This window comes from Hyaena hyaena, unplaced genomic scaffold (genome assembly GCF_003009895.1).
Source record: "Hyaena hyaena isolate Hyena2069 unplaced genomic scaffold, ASM300989v1 scaffold_409, whole genome shotgun sequence".
In the NCBI taxonomy this organism is placed as follows: Eukaryota; Metazoa; Chordata; class Mammalia; order Carnivora; family Hyaenidae; genus Hyaena; species Hyaena hyaena.
In genome coordinates this window covers 498,120-510,336 of record NW_024081046.1, presented here as the reverse complement: position 1 = coordinate 510,336, position 12,217 = coordinate 498,120, and the positions used below count along the sequence as shown (strand labels likewise).

The 12,217-nt window shown below is 62.9% G+C and overlaps 1 protein-coding gene across 8 annotated transcripts in view; it reads right to left on the bottom strand.

Moving 5' to 3' along the window:
* JAKMIP3 (Janus kinase and microtubule interacting protein 3) overlaps nt 1-12,217 on the bottom strand; it is a 106,609-nt gene that overhangs the window by 26,598 nt on the left and 67,794 nt on the right. For all 8 annotated transcript variants that reach the window (XM_039252396.1, XM_039252402.1, XM_039252395.1 and 5 more), the window contains 8 exons: nt 10,591-10,626; nt 9,797-9,856; nt 8,151-8,279; nt 7,205-7,333; nt 5,416-5,499; nt 3,845-3,907; nt 1,365-1,463; nt 68-166 (listed from right to left, as the gene is read on the bottom strand). In XM_039252396.1, the coding sequence (XP_039108327.1) occupies nt 68-166; nt 1,365-1,463; nt 3,845-3,907; nt 5,416-5,499; nt 7,205-7,333; nt 8,151-8,279; nt 9,797-9,856; nt 10,591-10,626 (699 nt within the window). The remainder of the gene's footprint in view (nt 1-67; nt 167-1,364; nt 1,464-3,844; nt 3,908-5,415; nt 5,500-7,204; nt 7,334-8,150; nt 8,280-9,796; nt 9,857-10,590; nt 10,627-12,217) is intronic.

The window sequence follows — 12,217 nt, the reverse complement described above, 5'->3', positions numbered from 1 at the left end:
ACAGGCAGAGGTGAGTGCCAGCCGGGCGGGGCGGCTCGGGGTGCGGGGTGAGGGGTGGGGGGCTTACCGTCACCCCTTCCGCTTCGCAGTAGGCCTGGAGGGGGCTCTTTCCTTCTGCGAATGGGGTGTGGTGGAAGTTGATAGCAGGTGACTTCCTCTCCCTTTCCTAGGACAGAGAGTGGGAGGCTGGCACGGGGCTGTGCTGGGGACACGGTGGGGACCGCCAAACGGGGTCCGCATTTGTGAAACAAAGCCCCAGGGGCAGCAGGCGGCCCCTGTGCGGACGCTGGGTCGGCGGGAAGGGAGCTCCCGGCCCAGACAGGCCCTGGGATCCCAGCTCAGCTCCCTGCCCCAAGTCACCATCCCCGCTGCCAACCTTCCGTCCACTGTGAACACCAGGGCTGTTGGGAGCCTCAGGGAGCAGTGTCCTCACCACACCAACCAGAGTGAGCCCCTGGGGGCCCCCATCTTCACCCAGGGTCACATGGCCAGAGCCCTGGCATGACACACACACGCACACTTGCTCACGCGCACAGAGACTTCCTGCCTCTCGGGCTGGGGGGGCGGGGGGAGGGGCAGAGGACCCAGAGGAACGGCTCAACCTGCTTCCTTGGTGGGCAAGTGGAGACCCACGCTCCACACCCTGGTGCACGGGGATGCCAGAAAACAAGGCAGGGAATACTGGTGCAGAGAAACACCGAGCAGAGCTGGCTCACGGTGTTGTTCAGAAACTGGTCACTCCTGCCAGCGAGGATCATGCCCCCCTCATCACCAAGGGTCCTGAGGCTGACCAGGACTAAGAAGGAGGCCCCCAAGCTGTGTGTGGGTGGTCAGCGGGGCAGACGCCAGTCCAGATCACTTCCTCAGGCCTCACAGGGGACCACGCCCCCAGCTGCCCTCACGGGAGGGGGACAGTAGCAGGTGAGGGCAGCATGTGGCCATCCATGCATGTGGCCCCTTCCCCAAGGGTGCCTTCCTCCCACTGCAGGAGGCAAGGTCATGGCAGAGGACAGAAGGGCACCCAACTGCCTGCACTCAGGGGCTTAAATGAGCAAGAAGGGAACGTCGCTGGGCTGACCACTGTGGTCAGGCGTGTGGCCCCCATGGTACCACAAGGCACAGCCATGATTGTCCAGCCCCCACGGTCTAGAAACAGACACTCGGGTTGCATTCATTCTGGGTATTTTTTGCCCTCCTCTCCTCCATGGTCCCCCATGCAGAGAGTCACCCCCTTTCCAACCCACCCTCTTGGGGTCATAAGCAAAAGCTCAGGTCAGGAAGGCCACGTGACTCCCTCCATCACCCCGGCTCCGCAGGATGGCAGCCTGTGCCCGGTGCGCCCAGTGCCCGCGCCCACCCAGCACCTCCAGCTCCAGGATCCGGAACTCCAGCAGCTCATTTTGGTCTCTTGCATCCTGGACCTCGTGTCTTAACCGACCTTCTTCCGTCTCCATCTGTTTGATCTATAAAATAAAAGGAGATGCCTGAGGTCACTTGAGGTCTACCACTCCGGCTTTCCAGGTGGCTGCTGGCTCTGCGGGGACAGCTGACCCACTCCGGGGCCCAAGCCCTGACTCCAGCTGGAGTCCACGAGGGTCCATCCTAGTGAGACAAGGTGAGTCCCTACCCGTTGGTTCATCAGGGCAGGGGTGCAGAGGCACATGGGGGGTGAGGAGCCCTGGGAGCCCATTGCCCAGCCTGGCCACCTGAACAGAGGTGGGGAAGGCAGGGCCCATCGGAGAAGGGACGTAAGATGTCTCCATACGACAGTGCTCCTCAGAGCCCAGGCTGGCCTAGAACTGAGGGCCATCGCTGCCTGACCCCCTCCAGAGCCAACTGTACTAATGATGGGATCATTTAAACAGAATCAGAAACAAGCCACCCTGATGCGTGGCCCACGCGTGTGCAGGACACAGTGTGATGTGTCCTGGGGCCCGTGGCCCTGTGAGCACAGAAAAGGGTGCTCCAGAAGGGCGTCCGCAGTGGGCAGGAGGCTCGGCCCATCCTCCCGAACTGAATGTGGGGAGCTGGGTGCCCTGCTGGGATGCTGGGGGAGGGGGTGGAGGTGGGCCCAGGGAACCAACACCCAGCAAGGGAGCCATGCATTCAAGGCCAGGGCCTTGTGTCACAGCTGAGGCCGCAGGGGCACCTATGGGCTGAGAGTGTGATCTAGAGAAAAGCAGGGGTTTGAAGTGTGCACACCGTGTTTGCACGTGTGCAGGAGCATCTATGTGTGCGTGTGTGTGTTTAAGTATGCAGGTATGGGTTAGTGTCCACGTGAGTGTGAGTGTGCACAGAAGTGCTTAAATGTAAGCATACAATGTGTATAAGAGAGTGTGTACAAGTGTACAATGAGTATATGTGTGCACACAGCATTTATGTGTACATGTGAGTATTTTTGTGCATGCACAAGTGTTTATGTGTGCACTAGTGTCATGTGTATGAGGGAGCATTTAATGTGCACATAGTGTTTAAATGTGCTCATGGGCATGTATGCAAGAACATTTGAGTGTGCACGTGTGTTTGTGTGCACACACGAGTGAGTATGCATGTGCATGTTTAAGTGCACACAAGATGCGAGCATGCACGTGAACGCTGTGTGTGCGCACAAGCATTTCCACGCACACACGTGTCTATGTGTGCCGGCGAGCACCAGAGAAACAGCTGTCCTGATTTAAGACGCAAGTGGAGGGTGCACAGAAAGCATGTAGGTGTCGCTCACTGTTCAAGACATAACACCCAAAGCACAGCCCCGCGTGGGGCTCCAGTCGGGGGCGACTGGACGGGGGCCCACAGCCTTGGCTTGGAGGCTGCCGGGAAGCACGGTCACAGAGGAGGCCCTGAGGCTCGTGAGGACGCCCTAGTCAGGCTCTTCTCTGGAAGGGCGGTGGCTGCCATGGGGAGAGTTCGGCCGAGGGCGAGGGCTGTGGCACCTTCACGGAGGCATGACGACGGCAGGGCTGCCAGGGCCCTGGTGGCCTTGCTGCCTCTGAACATGAAGCTCCCTCTCCTGCCGGGTTCGAGCCACTGGCCCCCGCGCTCTGGGCCCTACCCACCAGCATGGTCCCCAGCTGCCCAGGTGGCATCAGGTGAACCCTGTACAGTCCCCGGCCCTCAGCGCCGCCTGCCCCTCCTGAGCGCAGCCCCAAGAGCGGGCTGGATCAGGGAGACGGTGGTGCCCAAGGAGGTGCCCAGGAACAGACGTCTCGCCTCCAGGGAGGGGGACGCCGGGCGGCCCCAGGCAGGAGCTCAGGCTGCTAACAGGCACAGGCCGGCTGCGCACTGTGTTTCCTGATCCGTCACATAAAATCTTCCAGCCAACAGAGCCCAGGCTGGGGGCAGGGTCACAGGGACAACAGCGTCTGGAAGCCGCCTGTTAACCAGCAGCCAGGAGAGCCCACGGCCACGGCCACGGCCACGGCCAGGGCAGCTTTGGTTATGTCAGACACACTCACAGTTGTACGGTGGTGACAAAAACTGAAGCCCAGCTCCTGGGGACCCTCAAAGGACCCTTTCTCAGAACAGAGCGTCCTGGCTCAACGAGACTTCGGAATGGGGTGATTCCAGTGGTTTTGAAAGGGCAACTCTTCCACCAAGGTTCTCTAGCCCTTGCCAACCACAGAGCCCGTGTAAGGGCACGACACGAGCCCGACTCTGCTGCAGACAAGGGGCCCTCCCGTGTCCAGGAGGCGAGGGGGCAGCCTCCCGGAAGGAGCGCCAGCAGGCAGGCCCGGCTCTGCGGTGTGCCTCCCGCCCAGCGGCACCGGCCCGCATCCCCCCCCCCGCCGCCCCCGCCCCGGGAGCGCAGGGGAGGCGCCGGAGGGTCGAGGGGACGCGGACATACCTTCTCCACGAGCTCTTGGTTCCTTCGATACAGCGCTTGCTTCTCTTCAATCCACTTCATGTCCTTGAACAAGGAATTGAATTGGAGAAATAAACACGCCACAGGATTAATCTCAAAGTCAACGTTTAAATCACAATTCAGCAGAACAGAGGATTCACCGGAAGGACTCGACACCAGCTTCTGAAATGACCACCCGCTGACAGCTCATTCACACAGCTAATGAAAACCTCTGGTTTCACCCTATATTTCCTAGGAGGGACCCAGACAGAGCAAATGGAGGCAGCCCCGCTCCAGGGAGACCCCTTGCGCCCCCACGTGGACAGCGCTCCGGCCGGGCGCCAGTGGCACGTGGTGCCATGTGGGCATCACGGATCCGGGGACCCTGACTGGAGTCGGCAGGAGCCAGGTTCCCTGGAGAGGGCAGGAGGGGACGGTCCATCTCACACTCGGACACTCAGACGGAGGCAGGCATTTATGCAAGTGAGAGACCTGCTAGGCGCCCCGCTGACCCTGCCCCAGAGTCGGCCCCCCGCGGAAGCACAGGGTCTCCGGCACACCCCCTGCGAGCCCTGCCCCTGGGAGCCCTGCGTCCTGCACAGCAGCATTTCCCGTCAGGTGTCAGGGGGCCGGCTGCTGCCCCAGCTTCTTCCCAGCAAAGTCATCTTCGAAGTTTGGAAAGATTCATTTCTGCAGACGAAGGGCAACAGCATCTTCTTCCTCCTCCCCTTCCTCCTCTTCCTCCCCTCCTCCTCCCCCTGGGGCCCCAGCTACCACCACGGCTCCTATCCAGCATGGCGTGGGGCCCAGGGACCTCACTGTCCACGTCCAGGCAGGGCCATTCCCGCAGCCCGAGTGGGCCGTGGCCCCGGGCGGAGATGCGGTGCCGTGATGGGGCGCAAGCCAGTCCCGTGTGTTTCTGGCAAACAGCCACAGGTGCCTGGCACCGACTCCTGGGCCCCACGCGCTCAGGCTCCTCTTGCCCACCCAGCAGCTAACATGTCGAGGCTCGCGGGACACATGGGTCTCAGTGGTGAGCCAGGCGCTTCCCAGGCAGACCCTCCCGGCCCTACGTGACGTCATCCAGACGCATCTTGGGTCCTCCCGGAGCTGCGCCGTCCAGCAGGTCAGAGGCCGGTGACCCGGGAGGTGGGTGCCCTGCCACAGGGTTTGGAGAGCCCGCAGGTGGTGAGGGAGTGGCCGACACTCTCCAGGGGCCTGCAGTCCTGGCCCTGAGCTGGGGGAGAGACGGGGCCCACCCAGATCAAGCCCAGAGAGGCTGTGCAGTCACGGCCGGGCGGGTGCCCACCCCGTCAAGGCCGCTGTGTCCTTCCTCTGGGTACAGATTCCTTCCAGTTTTCACATGTTTTATTGAGCTGTGAATCTTCAGCATGCAGCCAAATACGTTGTACCTGCACAGGCGCGTGCGGGCCGCCGCCCTCCTCAAGAGTCCACACCCTGGGCTCCCTCCTGCACACACCTGCGGGCCGCCGCCCTCAGCGAGGGTCTGAGCCCTGCGGGCTCCCTCCAACCCCCTCAACCCTCCCCCTGGGACCCGGGCTCCATGCACCCACCTGCCCCTGCTCGGCCAGGGTCTGCTCAAGGTCTTCTATCCGCGTCTGGGCCCTCTGCACCTCTGCTTGGAGCTGCTCACGGGTCTGTAGGACGGGAGGAGACATACATCAAACTTTCTCTAAAAGCCAGGACACGCCCACAGGGAAGGAGACTCCCAGGGCCTTCGGCCTCCTGCCTCCGCTACAGGAGAAGAGGCCATTCACCCCTTTGTGAGGAATGCTCAGCACGGGGCAGGGGGGTGGGGGGGTGTCTCTGACGCCTGTTTGAAGTGGGCGACCTTGCTAGATCACAGGGATGGACGGCAGACTCATCCTGAGGGCGTTAGGGGAAGCCTCCGTTCACAGGATCAAACAGCTGACCAGGGCGGCTGGGCGTGGCCTGGAGGGTGACAAGGACACTCTCCGGGCTGGGCCATCTGCCCAACAGGGACCAGACGCCCTTCCTTCCCGCACAGGCACCCTCTGCCGGTCCTGGCGTCGCCTCCATTCTGCTTGCTGACTTCACTTCCTCCCGGGGGCCCCCGGCTGAAGCCCTGCTGCGTGCAAGGCCCCCAGAGGGTCCAAACTGCCCTCCTTGGAGTTAATGTCCTCCCGCCGGCTCCCAGCCCTAGGGTACTTCATTCCGAAGGCGTTCCTGGTCCCTGGGAGCAGCCCCCAGGGCAGATGAGGGCACAGGGTCAGGGTCCCTCAACTTGGGGAGGGCAGGGTATCCCCTGGCCGGGCCCTGAGTCCCTCCCTGCATGACATGGGTGGACCTGGGCTCTCCCTCCCCTTCTCCCCTTCCCTGGCCTCTGCTCTCCTAGGGCAGCAGAGATGAACATGAAGCTGGAGGGGATTCTAGTTAGTCGCCCCGATTCCCTGGAGGCCCAGGGGCTCCCCAGGCAGCCGGGACGAATATGGTCTGGAGGAGGGAACCCCACTGACACTGTGCCCTGGTGCTGAGAGGTCCATGCTCAGCCAGCCAGCCAGACTTGCAGAAGTGTCTGAGTATGGCTCAGGTGTCCCCTGTGCGGCTGGGGACAGAGCTGCCCCCAGGCCACAGAGCAGCTGCGCAGGAGACCCCTTCAGTCCACAGGGATGAGGCTCATCTCCCTGTGCTGGGCATGCCCTCGGAGCCCCGGCCAGGTAGGCCACGCAGCAGGGATGGGGGGGAAGGGACTGGGGGAGCGACAGGGCACAGCCCCTCCTACAGCCTCGTCTGGTGGCTAGCGAGGGCCCCCGTGAGCTCTGTGCTCCTGCCTTTGGCGGACAGACCATGAGCACCTGGCCAGGGCCCAGGGAAGCCGGGGCAGGAGGGGACACCCACCGGCTCCCAGCAGGGCCTGTCTGGTGGGGCTCAGGCGAAAGGCGGCACAGCATCCAAGCCCAGTGCTTACTGGATGAATGAATGAATCATCTCAGCGAATTCAGGAGCTGAGCTGCACTGCTGGGCCCCTCCCACTCTGGGACTCAGTTACGGGAGAGGCCCAGGAGCGCCTCTAGCAGGTGTGCCAGGAAGCAGACTTCGCCTTGTCTGCCGACCGCAGTCCCCGCAGGGACGAACCCGCTCTCCGGGGGCCCGTCGCTCACACCTGGGCCTGGGGCTGCCCCTGGGTCCCACCGCAGCCGGGCCGCCGCCGGCGCTGCTTCCCAGACACTGGTTCTTAACGGCCTCGGCGAGCGTCACCAGGCCCGACAAATCCCATGGGACGTGGGAGAGGGCTCGGCCCGGGAGGCGAAGCGATGCCGGGGGTCAAGCGGGGAGAGCCCGGTGGGAGCCGGAACGCCGTGGAGTAGAAGTCAGTTAGACCTTAACTTCTCGCTCTGCGTCCAGCGTCCCTCCGACCTGCTCCTGCAGCAAGGCGTAGGCCCGCTGCAGGGCCTGGTACTCCATGGTCAGCTGCCGGAACCTCAGCTCCGTCTCCTCCTTGGCCACGCCCTGGACAGGTGCACGGAGACGCGGCGTTACGGGGGGCCCGGGGAGAACGGCCCAGCGGGCGGCACCGACCTGCCAGGTGAGCATTTCCTCCCCTCCCCACCGCACAGCAGAGGCCGCCTTCCCACCCCCGGCCCAATGCCTCCTTCTGGCGGCCAGGACACCTGCTGCCCCAGGGAGAAGGCGGGGCTTGCGGCTGCCATGGGGGTGGGGGGGCAGCAGACCCCGGAGTGTTTGCTGCTCCAAGGAGAACTAGACCTCGGTCTGCTGTGGGAGGGTGGCTGTGTCTGCGAGGGACCCGAGCCCGGCCCTGCTCCTACCCCGAGGGACACTAGTGGCAGCTGGGCTACCGGGTCTTAGGTCTCTAAGTGGGTCCGTGGCCATGGGGCCACCTGCCCGGATCTGCCAGGGGGCAGCCTGGCCCATGGCCTGAGTGCCCCGGGCAGGTCAGTGGACCACCGGCCACTACCTCTCCTTCAGCCACAGGGGCCGTGCTGGTCAGACCGAACCCCGCACGGGCTTCCTGCCAAGTAAGGGGGCTCAGATGTGTGCCCACATGTGAGGGCAGTTCCTTCCAGAAGAGGGACTGGGGGCGGGGGACAGGCCTGTGGGCTTTTATCAAAGCCAGGGCTGCTCCTCATTGTTTCTGCTGCCCTGATGCACACCTCGGCGCGGCCCTGGGTGTCGGTGCTGACTCCCCCACCCGTGGTCCAGACCCCGGGGCAGCCTGCAGGAGGGCAGGGGTGCAGGCAGCCAGGGAGGGGCACCCGGCCCACCTCGTCCCACCCCAGCCTGTGCAGGGGCCCCTGTGGGAGTGTACCTCCTCCAGGTCATCGTCGGGGGTGCACGGCGTCTGGTCTGTCCTGTCTGTTTGGTAAGAGATGGAGGAGCCATCGGACTCCAAAGAAGCCTCTTCGTCATATCCAAAGAAGGTCTCCACCACCACCGGCTTCCGGCCAAAAGGGACTGAGTTAGTCCAGCTCCGGGCCCGTGTCCCCCCCTCACCCCATGTCCACTCTATCCAAGTCCTTCCTGCCGTGCCCCCCACAGTCTCCCTAACTCCAGGCCCGGCAGCCCCAGGGACTTGCCGTGCCCTCCTTCTGGGGAGTCCTCAACGGGCCCCTTCACGGTCAGGCTCATGAGGGTCACCGGTCACTGAGACTGGAGGGCACTGTGGCCAATGCTCCCTGCCTTCACCATCCCGTCCGCGGCTGCTGAACCCGTCCTGCACGTTGAGGGCTCCTGGCCTTTATCCCAGTTGCCCGACTTCCCCCAACTCCTGCCTCATGGAAGCCCGGGCAGCGGGGGGCCCGGCGGAGAGGGTTGGCCTCTTACAGCTGTGCTGCAGGGCTCCCAGGCCTCCAGAAAACCTCTAAATAGTCTGCCATAATCCCAAGGACAGAGACCCCAACACCCTCTCCCTCCTCCCATGGGCCTTACTGGGGGGCCACGGATGCCAGCACTTGTGCCTAAGGAACATCTCACAGCCTGTGCGAGAACAGCACTGCGCATTCAAATGCCAAATGAGAAAACACACTCATTTTGCATAAAGCAGAGCACAAGTTAGTGTTCTTTGAAGACAGCTCCTGAATCTCCTTTTTTAAATTAATTAGTTAATTAATTAATTTTTGAGAGAGCGAGACAGAGCACGAACAGGGGAGGGGCAGAAAGAGACAGAGACACAGAATCTGAAGCAGCTCCAGGCCCTGAACTGTCAGCACAGAGCCTGACGTGGGACTTGAACTCACGAACCGTGAGATCATGACCTGAGCTGAAGTTGGACGCTTAACCGACTGAGCCCCCCAGGCGCCCCCTCTCCTGAATCTCCTTTAAAAAAAGCACACATTTATGGAAAAGGATTGCTCATCAAATTCCCTCGGGGCGCAGGTGCGCCCAGGAGGGGCCCGCGCAGGGCAGCAGGTGCTGCAGTGCTGGCCGGGACCCCGGGGGACCCCGCGGGGGCGAGGCCGGCCTGCGGGCTCCAGCACAAGGGGGACTCGGAGCGGGCCGTGGAAGGCCAGGGTCCCGGGCCAGCCCCTCGTCCTAGCTGTCAGGAACCATATCTTCTCTGGGAAAGTTAAAAACAACAAGGTAAGATTTCTAAATTTAACATTTAATGATTGTATTGATTTGGCTTCATTTCAGTTATTGTATGGTAACAATTTGTAAAAACAATAGGGGTGCCTGTGACTCAATCTGTTGAGTGTCTGACTCTTACTTTCGGCTCAGGTCCTGATCCCAGAGTCGTGGGATCGAGCCCTGTGTTGGGTTCCACTGCTTAAGATCGTCTCTCTCTCCCTCTGCCCCTCCCCTGCTCCTGTACGCTCTCCCTCTCAAAATAAATATTTTAAAAAAGGAAATAATAAAATTATCTTCTTTTCACCTCTAGAAAGAAACTCACTCCTGTTAAGGGGCTTTTAAAAACATACATTTTGTGTGTGCGCACATCAGCGTTGTCTCCTTTACCTTGGGGAGTTTCGCCATTTTCTTTCTTTGCTTTCGAAATCTTAAAAGCTTATCTCGCTCCTGCAAAAACCAGCGAAGAGATTTCCTGAGTGGCTGAGCGGCTCCGTTCGTATTCCCGCGCGGTCACCTGAACGGGCTTGGAGAGTGGTTTCTGGGTGGGCACACTCTACGGTCACGAGCACAGGGCCCTGCTCAGGGAGGGCCGTTCACGCTGCAGGGCTGACTTGGTGGCTTCTGCTTGGGCTGAAGCGCGTGGCGGCCCAGGCGGGGGGGGCCCTTGCCCCACCCTGCTCAGGGTGCTCCGGCCCCCTTCGGGGTGCAGCCGGGGAGCTGGGCTCCGAGCAGCACACACACAGGAATGGGAACACGACTGGGAGGGAGGCCCCGCCCTGCTGAGCGGGTGTCTGGAAAAATGGGGTCCCCCTGAGTGGGACGGGCGCTGCAGACGTGTAAGGACACAAAAAACCCGTTTCTCCCTAGGGAGCTGCACTGTGTTCCCGTGGCCCTGACCACGCACCAGCCACGCTTAGGCTGCCGGACCACACCGGCGGGGGAGAAACCCGTGGTGGGGGCAGTGCCCCAGGGAGGGCAAAGCTGGGTGCAGGCTCCAAAGGCCATCTGGGGCACCTATCGGACCCTCACGGAGGGGCCCTCTCGGTCGCTGCTGCAAAGCCTTTGGTCAGGCAGCGCCGTGTGGGCACGGTCACCTGCGTCTGGACTGGAAGGAGCCACCAGCACCAGGGTCCCAGGGATGAGTGCCCTGGAAAATGGGTGTGGATGTAGGAATTACTTACCAGCACACTCTTCACGTAGCCGGCAGTTTCAAGGGTCTGTGGGGAGAGGGAGCTGTTAGAGAACGGGGGCCCGCGGGGGGCCCCGGGCGGGCTGGCTGCCCCAGACCGTGACCGCTTCCCACTGCCTGGAGACGGAGCATCTGACTTGGCCCTCACAGGCCTTCCTCCCTCCCGGGCTGACCTCCCAAGCGCGCCGTGAACCTGCAGACGTGCCCAGGGGCCCTCAGCTCAGGGCCAGGTCCTTTCAGAAACTGAGATCATGTACAACTGTAATTGACCAAGATTTCTTCCTTTCTCTACCCCCCCCCCCCCCCCCCCCCCCGCAAAGGTTCTCATTGCCGTGGGGATCGACAGTCCCTGTGCGCTTGAACAGGGTCAGCTCGCAGGCGGGGCCAGGGAAGGCTGTGCGGCTGAGACCCCACCCTGCACCCCAGGCGGGCAGCGGGCTCTCCCGTTACTCTGGAAGCAGCTTAAGTTGCTTGGAGCAACTGGCCTTGGGGTGTCCGGCCGGCTCTGGCTGCGGAGCGTGGGACTCTTGATCTCTAGGTCTTGAGTTCAAAGCCCAAGGAAAAAAAACAAAAAACAAAAAACGGAAACGAAAATAAAAACAGAACAAGCCAGGCCAGCACTTCTGGGCCACAAGCCACACCAGCGAGAGAGGGTGCTGTCCCTTCCGACGCCCCCCGAGGTCACCGAATGACCAAGGCAACTTGCTCTGCAAAGATCCGAGCGGACTCCGACAGGGAGCCGACCGCCCCAGGCAGGGTGATGGAGGGGGCTGTAGGGGCCAGGGGCCAGGGCCCGTAGACGGGGACCCCTGCCCTGGAAGATCGGTCCACAGCCTGATGCCCAGAACCCGGGTCTGGACCTTATGTGGAACAGCGCCTTTGCAGGCGCGGCTGAGGCAGGGCTGCGGGGGGGAGTCCATCCCGGATTAGGGCGGGCGCGTGTCCTCGGGACAGAGGGAACGGGCGGGGCAGAGCGCGGCCCCGCGGGGACGGCGGCTCCGGGAGAGAACAGGCCCGGCCCGGCGCCTGCGAGGAGCCGGCGCGGCCGCCCCGGGGGTGGGGGGGGTTCTAGCCCCCGGAGCCGCGCGCCAGCCCGACAGCGGCTCCGCCCCGGCCCCGGGGGCTGACGGCGCGGCGCTGCTGCCTTTCAAACTCCGGGTCTAAAGCTAGGAGGGGATCGCAGTTTAGAGAGGGTCGCTGGGCCTGGCCGCGGGGGGCCCTAGGGCGGGCCGGGAGGACCTCCCTGCGGGGCTCCCCGACACCGAGGACCCGGGGGGGGAGGGGCCTAGGGAGAGAGGAGAGGCCTAGGGAGGAAGCGGGGAAGGGACCGAAGGGAGGAGGAGGGGAGGGGCTGAGGGGGGGAAGATGGGAGGGGCCGAGGGAAGGAGGGAGGGGCTGAGGGAGGAAGGAAGGGAGCGACCGAGGGAGGGAAGAGGGAAAGGGCCCAGGGAACGCGGAGGGGAGAAGCCCAGGGAGAGAGGAGGGGTATAGGGGGTGAGAGGGGAGGGGCCTACGGAGCGGAGGGATATGATTGAGGGAGTAGAAAGGTGGGACGGAAAGAAAGAGTGAAAGAGAGGGGAGGGGCCGAGGGAGACGGGAGGGGCGGGGACGGAGGGCGG